Raw genomic sequence first — 17,368 nt, forward strand, 5'->3', positions numbered from 1 at the left:
CCTCACTAGCCCGCGGCCCGCAGCGCCTGGTGGCCTGGGCCCTGCAGCAGCCCCTGAACACCGGCACTCAGCAGCAGAAAGCAGAAAATGTGGCATGAAATGTCAGGGGTGGGGAGTGAAAACATGACTCAGGAAATCCGGAGGCTCCAGATGGGGCTCAAGGGACAATATATAATAGGGGTCAAGGCAGGAGGTTGCATTACAGCAGTAATTGAGCTGAAATGCATAGTACATTTAATTTCCTTGACAGCTTTAATTTGCTGGTTTAAGTCTAGTAAGCGTCCAGGGAAGCCGGGTGCCCTACCATCCGAAGCCTGCTGAAGTCATTTCTTCCTTTCTTTGCAAAAGACAAGATGACCAGGGCCACTGAGGAGGCAAGTTTGAGAGTCAACGGTGTGCATTTCTCAGAACTCCCCAGTGACTGTCAAGCAGGCAGGATGGAAGCTGCTGGGAGCCGCTGTGAACTGGCACCGTGCCGTGCTGCGGGGTGAAGCAGGATTTAAAAAGGGTTGCATGGCCAGGCGAGAGGTCATGGAGGGAGGACAGGTTGGCGGGGAGGTCAGGAATGAGGAATTTTGCATCAGGCTGGCTCTGGCTCTGCAAAATCGTTTTATATGTAATTCCAGGATTTTCAAAAGCAAAACAAAGGAAAATCCGTCTTCCGCACCACCCTGTTGAGGGCCGTGAGTGCATCCACGTTTACAGAACAAAGCGAGAGTCACCTTGTGGGTGGGATGTGCTCTTGTCTCATGTCGCTTAAGTCTTTACAGGTCTCTGATAATGGCCCACCTGGGGCATTTACTGGTTTTAGTGACCCTTGGAAATACCGTCACCTGCCTAGCCGTGCCCAGAAGGGCAAGAAGGTGTCCAGAAGCGATTTCAGGGCCACCTAGGAGCACAGCTCAGCTCTCCTCTCGCTGCCAGTTTGTGCCTGCCTGTGTGAACGTGCAGACGTATGTCCAGCCAGCACCCAGGCTCACCTCCGCCGGGGGAAGAGGCACGCCGAACGACTATCAACAGAAATAACACTCAAACATTTGCATTCCTGTCAAATTTATTTCTGGTATTTTTCTCCCCACTCTTTTTCTCTCTACCTCCCTCACTGCCCGCCCTCAATCTGTTTGTGTAGGCAGATGATGATTATGATGGGTCAATAGTTTTTCCTAAGCATGTCCTCGCTGACAGCAAGGGGGAAGGCATCACTGATTTTTCTTTTTTTAAAATAGCACTTAGCATGTGAATCCTTTCCCCCAAATTGAGAATTAGTTGTGGTATGATTGCTAACAAATACACAGCATATTAAGAAAAAGTCATCTCTGCAAGGCAATGGGTTTATAATTTGTTTGCAAGAACTGGTGCCTTTAACTACATAATTAACTTCAGGCTGCTTTCTTCATCTAGCCAAGCCACCTCTCTATCCTTTCTTTTCTGAAAACTAGAGACCCCAGTCTTGCCCTTCCACCCAAGAAACACGTCAAAGTCCTGTCTGCTTTAAAGGGACATGTCCGCGCCAAGCCAGGGAGCTGCTCTGGACAGTGTCACCCAAGTCACTTTCCTTGAACACAAAAGGGTGATGCGGTAGTTATTTCTATAAAAATAAATTGAAATAACTTGATCAAGTCTTCTTTCCAATTTAACAGAACATGAAACTAGTTTGCTGAATGAGGGCACACGTTGTAATGAATATTTGAGTTGAGCATATCCCCAGTATCAGCAGAAAGGGAACGGTTCATTGGCTTAAGTCCTTCACCCATGAGAAGAAAAACAAAAAAAAAAAACCAAAAACAAACAAACAAACAAAAACAACAACCCTCTTGCTGGATAGAAGCTCATTGTCTAAATTAGGGTTAGCTTTTTTGTCTTTTTTATGTTTCAAGTTTTCCCATTAGGACACATATAAGAAAATGCTATCATTATGCCAATCCTAGCTCTTAGGTCTTTGGTAGGCACACAAGATGTTCCCAGCACGATCAAAAGCATGATGATGCCTGCCTATTGGGTCGTGTTTTACAGATATGACAAATAATTGAGAGAAACAAATTTTCATCACAGAGTTAAAATATTTAATGACAAAATTAGGTTAACGGTAATTGTGAATCGTAGAGCAGGTGTTACTTATCTCTGAAAGAAACAAAAATTATATTTGACATCCTAGAGAAACTTCTGAAGAATTAATAACTGTATAACAGACAGCAGCGGTGTCACGATTCTAAAAATGAAAAGCAAAACCTATCTTTATTATCTCTTATTGAGGGCATTCTGTAAATATTTTTACATAAATGCACAATCTTTGTTAGCCACAAAAGTAGTAGTATTAAGACAGATTTCACTGTAATTGCAAGTCTAACACAATCTTTATTTTTTCAGAGCTTAAAAAAAGTTAACTACTGATCTTGTTACATTTTACAAATACATTCTTTAATATGAAACATTAACCTGAATAACTGTATACATCCTGTACGCAGATATCTAATACTAGTGAGGAATACTACAGCTACGTTCCAGGAAGAAGTAGTAATACTGGGAAGCTTCTCTACGTGTGGTCAGCACAACTGAAGTCCTTCACAGAGATGGAGTATCCCGAAAACTTGTAATGAAGTGCAGAAGTGAAAACAAAAAATTAGCTGTCTTCTAGCAGCTTCACCAAATGAATTGGTCCCAAAGAACGTGACATTTTAGCGATTTGCTTTAAGTTACACTGTGTTAATATTTTTGTTTTGCAGCACCTTCTACAAAAGGATAGCAAAGAACTTCACATGTGTCATCATGGGGCAGCTCTGTAAGAGGTCAGGAGGTGGAGGAAAGCCAGGGGCTTGCTGTTCTGGCCTGGTTGGGGTGGAGGGAGGCCTGGGTGGGGTGTTGACCCAGGGAGGTCGAGGGTGTGGCCACTGCACGGAAGCAAATCAACAGAGGGAGCTAACAGGTGTTTTTCTAGTCCACGCTATTTCCAGTAAGACTGACATCTAAAAGGATAAACAGAGAGTGAAACAAGAGGGCAAGATGTGAGGAGTAGCTGTCACAATTCTACCAAGGGAGGAAGAATCTCAAATTTCACAGTATGCTTATGACCTCAGCCTCTGCTACTTTAGAAGCAGCTCTGCAAACACCCTTGTTAGATAGTTGGCAACAGATTTTATTTTTGAGTTTGGCCAGTTGTCAGGCGGTTTGAGACTTACCCTTTCAATTATTTATACCAACTATGTCTCTGAAGCTAGAATCCAGTTTCAGAAGATGAATATATCTGTATGTATGTGTGTTTTCTGACCTGAGGTCTGCAAACAAAACCCATTTGGAGTGGTATTTTGGATTTTTCTTAGAAATTATAAATGCTTCTCATGGTACTCATCAGATAGATAGCAAGTTCCTTGCTGCTTTGACTTTTCTAGACACTGAAAGAAAAGTACAAAATATTATAGTAAACTTATATGGTTTACCATATTAATTTTACAGAGTTTTCTTGAACTGGATCATCCTCCTAAGCGGATTCAGAAATTTGTCTCCAGTAAATCCCATCTCCCTTTTGACATGTACTAAGATAATTTTTTCCCCCTATAGCCCAACTTTGTCTCCCAGGGAATACTTTATCAGGAAAACTTAAGCTATTTAAGTCAGCATAAATAATCCTAAAGTCATCCTCTGCTGCTGTTAAGAGGCTACAGTGCACATGGACTCAGGCGGCTCAATGGGTAGGAAGGAACAGAAAGGGGTCCTGAACATTCAGGCAGCTTAAAAATCAATGCGCTACAGCAAGAGGCTGAGACTGCGTCTGGGATGTGCAGCTTGCCTCCTTGTTTCACGAAGACAAAAAGCATAGCATAGCTTTTATGTTTAGCATTTAACCCTCAAAGAAAGAAAACTCCCAGACTCTGAACCCAGCACTCTCTGGAATAATCCAAGATCAGGAGGCGTGGGAGCCAACTTTATTCATTCTGACTGCAGGGTAAAGGCTTCACGACCATGTTTTATGTCAGACCGGGCAAGCTGCAATCACCATGAAATCCAATTTGTCAAGACACCCGCACCTGAAATTACACTAAATAAATAGACAGCAAATAACATCAGAACCTTCAAAAATCAGATACCAAGAAACTGAAGGCCATCTCCCAAGGATAGGGCGAGGGTGCTTCTAAAATAGGCATGACTTTGTAAAAAGAAAAATGTAGTATCTTTTCACATTATCATTTACACAGACCTTTATCTGGACAAATCAATTCTTGATAAAAATCCAGGCTCTTTTTGATATTGGCTGCCACAACTGGGGACAATGACAAAAGAAAGAGACATCCCCCAAATGCACAGAGGGTTTTAAATAGGCTTTTCCTTACATCTTTGATCTCTCGTTTTTACCCTTCCTATGATAACTGCAAATAATCAGCATGGAAACAAGTACTGGAAGTATTTAGACTGTAGCTCAGAAAGTAGATTTCTATCTGTTATTCTGATTTTTTTTTTTTTTTGAATGCTGGTGATGGCTCATGCAAAAGATTACTACATAAAAGCAAAATCTAAGACTGCCGTTTCCCCTGATAAATCTGATTGTTTTCCAAAACACAGGCTTATGTTTCAAGATATAGAATCTTAACCTTCAAATTAAGAGTGGCTATGAGACAGGGAAACAGTAACAATGTTACTGCAGCTTTGATTTCCAACCAGGAACAATAACATCTGCTGTCACCATATGGAAAGGTCTTCGGCCTAATATCACATTTTTTAAAAAGTAATCTCTACACCTAAAGTGGGGCTTGAACTCGTGACCCCAAGATCAAGAGTCGCATGCTCTTCTAACTGAGCCAGCCAGGCACCCCTCTGGCTTAATATCAAGAAAACTACAATGACATGTTGTCAGTTTAGACCCAGCTCAGCATATCAGTTGGTCCAAATTTCATATTCAAACTACTGAAAAAAAAAATGAAAAAGAAGAGAAGACACATATGAAGATATACATACAGATAGTGGAAAAAAAAAAACCAAAAACCAAACAAAGCTGATGCCACTGCAGCGTTTCTTAGCACAGTCATTAGTGAAATGTGTAGACACAACATTTTTTCTTTCATATTAATGTCTGAAAAGGAAAAGCAAAAAAAAAATCTAAATGTCCATAAACTGAAAAAAAAAAAAAAAAAAAAAAAAAGAAGAAGAAGAAGCAAGCAGAGGTCCGGAATTCTTGTATAAACTGCTGAGCAGACTCTTCCATTCCTCTTGAGAGGAGCATCACTGAGGTGGGCGGTTTCTCAACATTTGTGCTTCATGGCAAGCTAAGGAAACAGAGGGATGGCAAAGTTAGGCATTATTAGCATCGGGGAGAACTGGCCGTGCGGCTCCCCTCCCCAGATCCACCATGAGAGGCAGCACCGAGATTCTACTTGCTGTGGCCACCGCCAGCGTATTCCCAGGGCATCTAGTGGGTGCGCAACATTTTCCCCAAGAGCCCACTGAGCACGCCTTTCCCATTCCTTCCTGATGTGAGTCCACTGGTGAAGGCATCCTGGGGGCGGGGTGGGGGGCGCTGTTAGCTTCCCGCAGTCCCCGCCGCAGGGCCGATGAACAGCCCCGCAGGCCCAGGCCGGTGGGCGACCGACGACATAGGGACAGAACCAAGCGCTCTGGGCTCCCGGGTTACTAGTGATCCAGGAAAGCCAGCGCCCCTCAAATATAAGTATTCACTGATATCTCATAAAGTATTAAAAATCAGCTGTAGAAAGACAACTGCCATTCATCCACCTCCTCAATATCTAGCCTGGACCTTCCACCCCGTCGAAAGCCCTGGATGCTTAAGTGGTGTTACTGCCGAGGGCTGAACACGAGACCCAGTCCAGACCTTCGTTCGTTGCCCCTCCCGCCGGTGTTCGCCAACGTGGCTAGCGGCAGTGGGAGACCTTCATCAGCGGGAACACTGATACCTCGGTACCATTCAGTAGCTCCCCGAGCCCAGCCAGAGCCCACGATGATATACTTAAGGAAACAACAGGCAGGTGCGGAACATAAAGTGAAATCGGACTTTGCTTTTCTTAGTCCCTTCCAAGGAGCCCATACACTGTGGTGGACCCGAGGGCAGAGCTGAGCCTGAATTGTGATTCCTCATGTGTCTAGAGTCTGGCATTAGGGATTAACCACTGGGGTTGGGACGGGGAGAAGAGGACAGGGTCCAGCCATTCGGAACCGCTTTGAGCAAACAGCAGGTGATTCCCTGCAGGCACCTGCTACGTAGAAAGCCCTGTCATCTGCTTCATGGCCAGGCTCCTGGTCCTTGAAGAATTAGCCAGGGATCCCCCGATTCCACACAGTCGTGCTGTCCATCACCCTGGCCAGTGTCAGTGATCCATTTCTCCAGTGTCACCCAGAGCGATCTGAGGCTCCCCTTCCTTTTCCTTGGTGTCCTCCAGAACAGAGTCATCACCCTGGGGCTGCCACCTCAGCTAGGCCCGCTGCAACAGCCACAAACATTTCCCCTGCAGCTGGGCGCTGGGCCATGTGATGGAGAGGGGACCGCTGGACCTAGTCCTTGTGCTGCTAAAATTCACCTCAGCTGAAAGAGCTCCTCGAGCCCCTCCTCCTGGGGGAGCCAACCTAACCGGGACGCCCAGGCTGCTGCCGTGCTCAGGGCTGTGGGTTTTTGCTAAGAAAGGTGCAGGTGGCCAATAACTCCTGACCTCCAAGGGTTTACAGTCCAGGAGACGCGGGGGGTGGAGATGGCAGAGCCAGGGCCCCCCTTCCGGTCTGTTCCACTCCCCTGTCACACGCGGCATGGGCTCCACTTCTTGCCCCGTGTCTAGTTTTAGTACATTATTTACAACGTGGACCCTTCAAATCAACACGGGGCTGTTAGTGTTGTGCATAATGAATACCAAACATAAATATTTGACCAGTGCTGCTGTCCTGTTATTCACTGAGCTGTTAACCTTCAGCTAATGGGCTTAGCCGGTTCACCCCCAGTCATTAATCTTCAGAACAATTGTACTAACTGCCTGTACGAGGCCCTCGTTGCCGCGTGTCTGGGCTGGCGCTAAGCGGAGCCCCGGCCGGGTGGGGCTGTGGCCAACTCGGCAGCGCAGAAATACGACCGGATTGGGCATCTTACTATTTGAAGTGTCTCTGCAGAAAGTGGCAGTCATTTCCATGTTGCCTAGGGTTTTGTTGTTGTTGTTTGTTGCTTTTAAAAATTCTCTGGGAGTTAGAAGTTTTGGAATAGGGAAGGCGGGCTGCTGTTGCTTCTCTGCTGCAAATTTGCTGCATGACCTTGAGCTCTAAAGTCACAACTGCTCCGTACCTCAGTCTCCTCATGTTTATAATTATCACCTCCCACTCAAATGCTTATGGATCAGTTTAGATGTCAGAGTTCCTACAAACAAGGAGATTAAAATTTCCTTCTGGTATATTTTGTTTTCTGAATATGTCATGGAAAGCTTTCTGTTTCAAAGCTATGTAAACGACTCCATCTAAATAGTAACAAAGCATCTCTCACATTTGGGGGCAGTTTTAAGGGACCTGGACTCTTGAAGTCCCTTCTGGTTCAGGGACCCAAAGGAAGCAGGTGACCATAGTAGGGACAGAGGCCACCACTCCTTGCCAGTGAGGGAAATGCCACTTACCACTCCCTCCCCTAGAAACATTAGCTTGTACAAAACAGGGCAGATCATTGTTCGTTTCTGTGAGAAATGTCATCTGAGGATGCCTAGGTGTGGGTGCTGCTCTTGCCTGCTGACTCACTGCTTGTGGCGGGTGTCATACCATGGCATACTCTGCAATGTTGTGCTTTTCGGGGCAGGGAAAGGAAAGTGAGCAGGCCTGCTCTCTGGCTGAGCTGTACTTTCCTAAGGACTGAGGCGGTGCCAAGCCCACAGCTCAGGAAGGAACCATGCTTCCTCAAGGCAGGCTGAACAGAGCTTGGGGGAGGGCTGTGCAGGAGCATTTTCTATCTGCTCTCTTGGACACAAGCACCCACATGTCTTGAGGGCAGGGTTGTGCAAAGGTGATCCATCAGTAATGTACCTGGGTCACTGCAGGAGTCCTGGGAAGTTAGAAAGATCCTTTTTCCTGCAAAGGGTAAGGGAATCCCACACTCTCTGGTTGGGGTCATGTGCCCTTAACTGGGGAGCATGGGGGAATCGTCACTTGATCTTGCTGTTGTCGCTCAGGGTGCTAACATGTACCCTGTGTCTCAACTTGTAAACACAGCCCACTGTTTATGAATCAACAGAGCTGTCTGTCTGGGGGTGGAGGGTGGGTTCTACCTCTGAACGCTCTCCTCACCAGCAGGTCTGGTGGGTAGGGGCTGGGCCAATGAAATGACATCTTCACAGTCAGGCCACGCCAGTGGCTTTAAATCAGGAGTCTTAGTCCCTGGAAAAATAGTCATGCCTTATCTAAAGAGGTCAACCTCCTCCTTAGGAATACTGCCAATACTGGTGATTCATAAGCACACATCCCAGTTGTAGAAAACCATGTCTGGCCAGGACAGCATCTAGCTCACACTCCCTCAAACACACTAACTGACACCAGCAACTCCTTCATCTCCCCCTTAGAACACCCCCAGGGCAGGGAAACCAAAACAAGGGCAGACTGTCCTCTCCTTCTTCCATCTCTACTGAAAACAGGCCACTGGCTGGCAGTGGTCAAGGCCAGAGGCCTCTTTGCCTTTGATGGTCTAATCAGCTTCTGTTCTGACAGCCTTGATTCAAGGGTTGTTTTGTGTTTAGAAAGTACCAGCATTTAGCAGGAGCCTTGCCTACCCCACTTGTGGTGGTGGTGGTGGCGGAGGTGGCGGGGGGGGGGGGAGCACAAACTCTTTACCACCAATCCCTCCCCATCCCTTTGTTGGGATCCTCTACCACATTTCTCCATTCCCCTAAAGTGCTTGTTATGTGACTGAATGGGGCAGGTTCAACAGAACCATTTTCATGGAAATAGTTATGACCAGTGGTAATTTAGGTTTATATATGCCAGATATTGTGATAACAGATTTATAGGTTTGAATTCATTCAATTCTCTCTCAAGGCCCTAGGAGACAGGCCCTGTTATTAATTAGCCTCATTTTACTGAGAAGGGAATTGGGGCTTAGAGAAATTAGGCACTTGCTCAAGGTCAGTGGGATGGATATAAAACACAAGACGTTAACCACACCATCCCGCCTTCCCAAGCTCCTAGCAAACTTGGCCACCACATCAGGGAAACAGGGTGACTGGGGCCAAGAATCATGGCCATCTGGTCAGGTTATCCAACCCAGTGTTTGTACAGCGTCCTCCGAGGGGGACGCCCACATGGATGACCTCCAGGTATTGTCTACTCCATCTTGGGAAGAGCGATGGTAACCTGGTTCATGGCTTAATCATCTGCCTAAACTCTGGTCTTAGCAGAATCTTATCAGTGCACTGCTGGATGGTCTATTCTGTGTGGTGAGGCACAAAAGAGATATACCTGTGCTATCGTCCCTCCCAGACTTGAAGACAATTACAAAATTATTCCCTTTGGCTTTCTCTTCCCCATATCAACACTTTGAATGTTTCTCCAGACTTCCACCTGCCCCCCCCCCAACCAAATCACAACATTTTGCTGTTGTTATCAGTGAAGCTGGGGGTGGGGGGGGAATTCTGGCATTTCCATGTCATCATTTTTGCTGTATCACAAAGGCTGGAGGAGGGATGTTAAATGTGAACCTTCAGGAAATCTTAAACCTGAGCTCCCTCTTTCTGTGACAAGCAAGGGTCTGGTCTCCAGCAGGACCACCTGCATTTTTAGCCAGATCTGGCCAATTCTCCTCCAGGGAAGCCCACATGGGTCCCCCAGGGTGGGGGCAGGGGTGCAGGAAGACCCTGTGGTGACAGAGGGCCAAAGACACAAAGAGCAGGGTCTGTGCGAGGGGGATGCAGGACAGGAAGGCAGGAAGCATCCCGGGGATTCAGATCCACCATTGGCCCTGGGCCTGAGCCCCTGAGAGAGACCAGCTGGCCTCAGCCGGGGAGACTTTTCTTGTTACTTGTCAGTCAGGTTGTCCATTCTCGTTTCTGCAGCAGAAATGGGGTTTTCTGTTGAAGCAAGTTAATTTTTGCCCCAAAGGTCACCTGAAAAGCATATCTGAGAGGACAGATTGTGAGCCGGAGATGCCAACAGTTATCAGCAGGGGTTGTGTCTGGAAACCTAAATTCTAATCACTAGCCAGACAACTGCCCTTTGACCTGAAACATAAGATCAGTAATAAATCCTCTTTATCACCTGACCAACAGGGCTGCTCTTTCCTTTGGTTTGTGACTGCCTCAGAGAGCCAGCTGCCAATAAAAACTCCCCTTTCCCCTTCTGAAAGGCACACTCTTAGGGAGTGTGTGAATGTGCACGTGTGTGCCTGTGGTCACATGGGAAATGCCGTGACCTGAATTCAGAGCAGGTAGGAACCTTGCAGGCAGCTCTGCACGAGTCAGGTCAGCCTCAGAGATCCAAGGCCCCTTGCAGAGGGCAGCCGGCCCTGAGACGCCCTGCGCCCTGGGACTAGAGCTCGCTTTTCATACAGCGAAGAGATAAAAACACAGGATGCTGGGCTCACGACCATGACCGGAAAAGGACAGCGAGGAAAAGCAAGTATGAGCAGCCCAAAGTCCTTTTTCCAGCACTGGCCATAGGAGGAGAGATATTCTTAGATTTGACCTCCTCTGCTCCCCATCCTGTTCCCTGAAACTTGAGCCCTCACAGTCTGGCCAAGAACTAAAGATGTTCCACATTTCCCAAAGATCCAGATCCAAGGTCAGAGACAGAGATAAAGATGTTGGAAAGGAGAGAAATGAAGGAACAGGTACAAGAAGAAACCCTTCACGATTCTGGTACTTATTAAAGCAGCAGGTTGTATTGGGGAGGGGGTGTAAAAGGGCTTGATTTTGATTTTGTATCTCCCACCATGGGAAACACACTGAAGTAAGTCTCCTGGGGTGAAGCTCCCTGAGCACCCGGAGGCGGACCTCTGCCCCTCTGCAGGACCCACCTTGTGAGCAGTTTCCGCGAACTGCTGGGCGCTGTTCTTCATGTCTTCCGTCTTCTCCTCAGCTCGGCCTAACCGCTCCCCACGCTCATTCAAGGCCTGGCTTGCTTTCTGTACGGCGCTGGTCACGCTGTCGGCTGCCGAGTGGAGGATGCTGTTTCCTGAAGAAGCACAAGCAAGGGCATCAGAGGCTGTCTCGGCTGACCTCCAGCGACTGAGCCCTGCGAGGGCTGAGCACCTGCAAGTGCAAGGCGGGTCCCTACAGAGAAGCCTCGAGGATCTAGGCACGTGTCACCATTTCTCTGATCTCACCTGACTGTGCACGTGCAGGAAGAGTACCCACAGCCTGCACAACCTGCATGACTTGGGCAAAAGCTGACGGCTACTCTTGCATCCCCTTCCTGGCACCGCCCTCACTCCATTCTACTGCCATTCTGTTTGGTGAGGGCCCAAAGGATAGGGGCCATCTGGATTTAGGACTTGGCTTGCGAAGGTAAATAGAAAGCCTGACAAGTTCATAGAATAAGACGAGTTCAGTTAGACCTATCTGGATCTTACGTGCTTTTCCTCTTGACCTGGGTTTTAGGTGAAAACCCACATGAAAAGGGGGCACAGAACTTTCCCAGAGAGAATGCTCTGTATTCCTTTCAACTCCTCCCTTCCATTTTACCCTGTCATGACTAGATGCACAGCTTCATGTAAGGAGCTGTGGATCGGTCTCAAAGTTCAGGGGAGATGTGCCAGCTCCCAACCTTGAATCCTGAGCTATGGCTTGGTTGGTTGGCCCTCCCTGCCTCTGATCTCCAAGTTTATGAAATATGGGGCTTCAATACTATACTTAGCCAGGAGGTAGAAAATGGAGACAGACGCCAGCCGTAGAAGAAACTGAGCACCTTTAGATTCACAAGAAATTGAAAACCATCACATTTCAAAGAGTTACGCATCCCTGACATCCCATTTGCCAGGACTGGAAAACAGAATTCAACAGTGAAGAACTGGCAGATGCATAACCCACTGAGAACCAGCGACTTGCAAAATGACAACCCTAGAAAATTTATAGCTGTATTTTGTTAACACTGAGTAGAAGATATTTAATGGCATTTTATGTAATAGCTTTATGTCTTTGAATAAGTTTATTACATCGTTTAACTTTGTACTTGGGATGGATACATCTAGCCACAGACAGCTTTTAATAGAAATGTAATTTCCCCTGGTCTCAGCTGTAAAGGCTTCCTGATTTCTCCTCTGTGGGAAAAGCCTGTGGTTTGTGGAACAGAATCTCAGGCAAAGAAAGTGCCTGGCCCCCAGGAAGGATTTTGTAAATTGTTCACCATTTTTCTTCTTTAGGAGTGGATTTTTAAGGCCTTCCTCTATGTGCTAAGGCAAGGAGAACAGGGGTAGTAGCTGAGTATTACTCAGTTGTAGTAAGCCCTCCATGAGCCAGGATAAATCAACACAGATTGATAGGGACTAGCAGAGATGGGGCTCTGGAGGAAACTGGTTGAATACAAGGGCTGGAATGGAAGGTCTAGGTCTTTAGAAGGGTCCTGGAGGAGGAGAAATTTTGGTCCCCCTCTACTTTCAAATCACATTCATGACTACAATAATAGCCTATGTTAGACCACTGCTGAACATGTGAAGAGCATTTTGCAATCTTAAGCACCTTGACAAATGCTATCTCGTTTGACTGTCCCACAAATTCTATTGAGAAGACTGAGTGTAGTTGAGGTTAAGTGGCTTGTGCAAGGTCATATCCCTAGGGAAGTGGCATGGTCAGCACTGTGGAACCTGACTTTCCAATGACTTGTCCTTATTCTGTACCTTCGTCTTTGCAGATTTGGTGTAGGCTGTGGGAAGCACTATAAGAAGACAGAACTGTGAGCAGACTAGCAGAGGCAGATTTTGACAGATTATTTCCCAAAGTAATGCCTGATTATTTCTGTCCTTAAGATATCCCTTTTGGTCAGTGAAGAGTTCTTACCCATGCTGCATTGTAAGTCAAGTGGTCTCGAGAAGAAAGAGGCCAGTGGGATGGAATGAGAGGATGGAAGGGACTGGAAGGTGCAGAGGAGTGGGGGGAGCACACTAACATTTCATCCCTTTCTTGCTTCCTTTCACATACCTAGTGCTTAGCCACCAGAGGCTAGGGAAAATATGGGGCAGGGAATCTGCAACTTCATATCCAGGAATAGCTGCATTAAACCAAAGGGATTTTAGAATTAGCTACCGTAAAGTGAGGAGGGCACATAACCAGAACTTGTCTTTTCCCATCAAGACTGCCCCTCATGATGTCCTCTGAGTTAGATACATCTGTGTTTCTGGAATGAACCTGCTACGCATAAGTCATACTGTTTTCTTGTCATGACTTCCTTAGCCTTGTACAAGGTGTCAGGTCACACTGCATCCAGTTTTACGGGATACTGTTTAACCAACAGGCATTATAACTAAAAAAGAACCAAATGTTGTCTTCACTATTCAAAGATGACCCGGATGGCCACAATCAATAGAAAGTCCACCTCCAGTTATTTTCAGACATGAGGATGAATTTGAACAAATCTCAGGGCCTTAGTTGAAATGGCCTCTCTTTCCTGGTTTCAATTCTAACCATATTTCAGGCTCAGTGAAGTCTCATCAGCTTTATCAAGCTTCAGGTCAACCCCATACTCTCCTTCCTCTCAGCTCCGTAAGAACTGTCTATATCCTTCCTAGGCACTTACTCAAGGATAGTCATGGGCAACGTTTCTACCTCATTTCTTCATCTGTAGATGTGATTACCTTCCAGCCAGCTTATAAATTCCAAAGGGCACCATCGCATATGTTGGCCATTTCCTAAATCTTGAATCTTTCTCCTCTTCCCTTGGGTTTCCTGCTTGCTTACTTTCTTCTGAGATCTTGCTAAAGCTGTAGTTCTGGAGGTTCTGTCCTTGACCCTCTTTTCTCTCTTTTCTACAGACTCTTCCTAGGTCAATTTTACTCAAGTCATGGCTTCTGTGACCGAATTCTGTCTTTTGCTCTCTTGTGCTGCTAAGCTCTGGATCTGTATGTTTTCTTACTTGACAACTCCACATGAGTGTGTTTTCTTACTTGAACAACTCCAGGTGAATGACCCAAAGTCAACTGGAATTCTATATGCCTAAACCTGATCCCACTGTCTTTCCCTCCACCTCAGTCTTTCCTTTGGGGTCCTCAGCTCAGTGAAAACCCCCATTATCTTCCTAGCTCCTCAGTTCAGAAATCTGGGGTTCTAGTATACATCCTCCTTTTTACTCCAAACAACTAAAGCTCACCTTCTACACAGCTCTCTACTTTCTGTTCTTTTCACCATCTTCACTGTTTCTGTGTTGACCTAGGTCCTCCTGCTTTCAGAATTAAAGCAATAGCCTTTTGTCTAGCTCTCCCCACACCTTTTTTTTGGTTCATCTTTCACACTTTCATGCTAAATTTTTAAAAAGGTGAATCTGTTACCATCTCCCACTCAAGATAAAATTGAAACTTTTGCCTTCATACTGCTACCTCTGCCTGGAAACCTGTTTCTTATCTTAGCCTTCCTAAATGGCTCCTTCAATACACTTCAAACTCCCTCTTAGAAAACCCTGTCATGTCTAGCCCACCCTACACCTGACTGCCATTAACATACACATTATCTTGTATCTACTTCAAATGGTACATTTATGGGGCACCTGGGTGGCTCAGTCGGTTAAGTGTCCGACTCTTGATTTCAGCTCAGGTCATGATTTTAGGGTCATGGGATTGAGCCCCATGTCACTGGGCTCAGTGATGCATAGGGAGTCTGCTTGAGATTCTCTCCCTCCCTCTCCCTTGGCTCTTCCCCCTGCTCATGTGAGAATGTGCATGCACTCTCTCTAAAATAAGTAAAAACAAACAAACAAACAAAAAACTATCTACAAATGGTGCATTTACTTCATGCACATAATTGTTGGCCATCCAGGGTGAACTCCCTGAGGGCATGGACTATGCCTTTTTCATTTCTGTATTCCTGATCCATGGCACACAGCAGACACTTAATAAATGTTGGTTGACTGAGAGGCAGGAAGTATATATCATCCTTTTTATGATTTCTTCATGGCTTAGCAAAGGGTTGGACACATAACTGATGCTGTCACATGATCTAACTAAGTCCTGAAATTCTAAACTTGCCAAGTGACTAAGGAATTAGTCTGTGTCTAATGGAGTTAGCTATCTCATCTAGTGATTATGCCAGGAATTTAATGAGTTAAATAAAAAACAAAATGTAGGGGAGCCTAGGTGGTGCAGTTGGTTAGGCAATGGACTCTTTTGGTTTTGGTTCAGGTTGTAATCTCAGGGTGGTGAGATTGGGCCCCACGTCAGGCTCCACACTCAGCTCAAGAGTCTTCTTGAGATTCTTTCTCCCTCTGTCCCTCCTGCTTGTGCTCTCTCTCAAATAAATAAATCTTAAAAAAAAAAAAGAAATAAAATCATGTAATATTCGATTGTTTAGGCATAATTTATATTTACGGTACATTTTATTTTAGTAATTTTTCTGCATGTGTTTCTCTAAGACATGGCTGAGACCATAGTATATATATTTAGTTCTACACCCTATGGTGGGCACTACCCCATGTCATAAAAAATTCTTTAAAAATACTGTTATAATGGCTGTATAACACTACTGTAATTTATTTGACTCTCCCTTTTAGATATTGGGTATGTTTCCAAAAATTTTGTTTTTTAAAATGAGGTTGCAGTGACAAAATGAATTATTGCATTTACACACACACGATCTTTGCCCACATCTCTGACTATTCCTAGAAGTGAAACTGCTGATTCAGAAATTATACACATTTTTGAGGCTCTTGACACATGATGAAAATTGCTTCCCAGAAAGATTCACTCAACTTTCAACACTATTCATTTGAGTGCACACTATGTGCCGGGCTCTGCTATATTGAAACAAATGGCAGAATGACTTTGAGGGAGTGATTTAATGTCTCTGATCTTCAATTTCCTCATCTATAAAATGAGGGTCATGCCATCTATGGTGTGGCTGTTGTGGAAATGAAGATGAAATGTATACAAAGTGCCTATAGGTGCTCAATGGATATTTGTCTCTCCACCTCCCTAAGACCATATTTGCTCTCTTGGAACTTTGGAAAAATGGCACAATCCCATCCAACTCCATTGCATGTCTCCCTCTCTACTCTCCTATTTTGCAGCTAAGTGTCTTGAGGCTCACAGAAGACACTTCATAGGTATCTTTGTACACCTGCTGTGTGTAGCTCAGTGTGTTGCTCTGAGAGGCAGCTGAGCACAGGCTCACTAAAGTATGCTTTACTCAAAAGCTGGGGACCATCATATTGTGTTGAGTTAAATCTGGAAATGAAACAGTCTCCTAAGGCAGATAGAATAGTAATTCTCTCTAAATGGACAGGAAGCATATTAATACCCAAATTTATTCGAGTAGTCTGAGAAACAGGCTGTCAACCACAGCAAATAAAGTCAATTGCCTTTTAAATTATAGTGTCTAGAGAGTAGAGACCAGTCTTACTTCATTAATGTTGCATTTACATCAGTTCCACTTGATATGTGCTTTTAAAATATATATGCTGGCATCTCTTGTCTTGATGCTGCATCTTTTATGTTAAGTGATTGAGCAGACTACTGAGCTAAAGCTATAACTTGAGATAAAGCAGTAACACTGTATTCAGTCACTGTTTGAAAACATAATTAAAAGAAACTTAAATGTATAAGAAAGCGAGGAAAAAAGAATAAGGTGTATTTATTGTAAAGCAAGAATAGAAAGAGGAGGAGGAAAGATTTTCAAAAGAGCACAAAACATGCCAACAGCTCAAATATCAATGTAATTTCTTTATATTGTCTTAGATTTCAGCTTGTATCTTGGTAATCAAAATTCCCAATTCAATAGCTAAGAAAGAGGCAACTTCAGGAATTTTCAGCAGCTACTTCCTCTATCAAATATCTGTATCTCCATATCTACCTATATCTTTATATCTGTATCTATAAAGATTATATATATATTATATATATATAATATATATATATATAATACAATATACTCATCTTGTTGGAAAAAAGGAAAATAAAAAAAAATAAATGATCAATAAATATATGCCAATCTATATTCAGTGCTAAGTAAGCATGCTCAGGTCAGAGCACTGTTTTAAAACCGAATAGTTTCTGGGCATCTAGGTTGAGCATCTATAACTCTTGGTTTCAACTCAGGTCATGTCTCAGGGTCCTGGGATCATGCCCCACATCAGGCTCTATGCTTAGCCTTGAGTCTGCTTGTCTCCTTCTCTCTCTGCCCCTCCCTCCACTTTCTTTCTAACAAATAAAAATATACAAAATCTTAAAAAAAATCCCGAATAGTTTTTTAATAGTTTTGCTTGGACTATTTCTACTCTA

General features: G+C 44.8%; 1 protein-coding gene across 11 annotated transcripts in view; it reads right to left on the bottom strand.

Annotated features, from left to right (window-relative positions):
* Positions 1-2,040: 2,040 nt before the first annotated feature.
* STXBP6 (syntaxin binding protein 6) overlaps positions 2,041-17,368 on the bottom strand; it is a 239,080-nt gene continuing 223,752 nt past the window's right edge. For all 11 annotated transcript variants that reach the window (XM_025444276.3, XM_049113027.1, XM_025444285.3 and 8 more), the window contains 2 exons: positions 10,967-11,124; positions 2,041-5,255 (listed from right to left, as the gene is read on the bottom strand). In XM_025444276.3, the coding sequence (XP_025300061.1) occupies positions 5,232-5,255; positions 10,967-11,124 (182 nt within the window). In that variant the 3' untranslated portion in view covers positions 2,041-5,231. The remainder of the gene's footprint in view (positions 5,256-10,966; positions 11,125-17,368) is intronic.

The sequence above is a fragment of the Canis lupus genome, chromosome 8, assembly GCF_003254725.2.
Source record: "Canis lupus dingo isolate Sandy chromosome 8, ASM325472v2, whole genome shotgun sequence".
Lineage (NCBI taxonomy): Eukaryota > Metazoa > Chordata > Mammalia > Carnivora > Canidae > Canis > Canis lupus.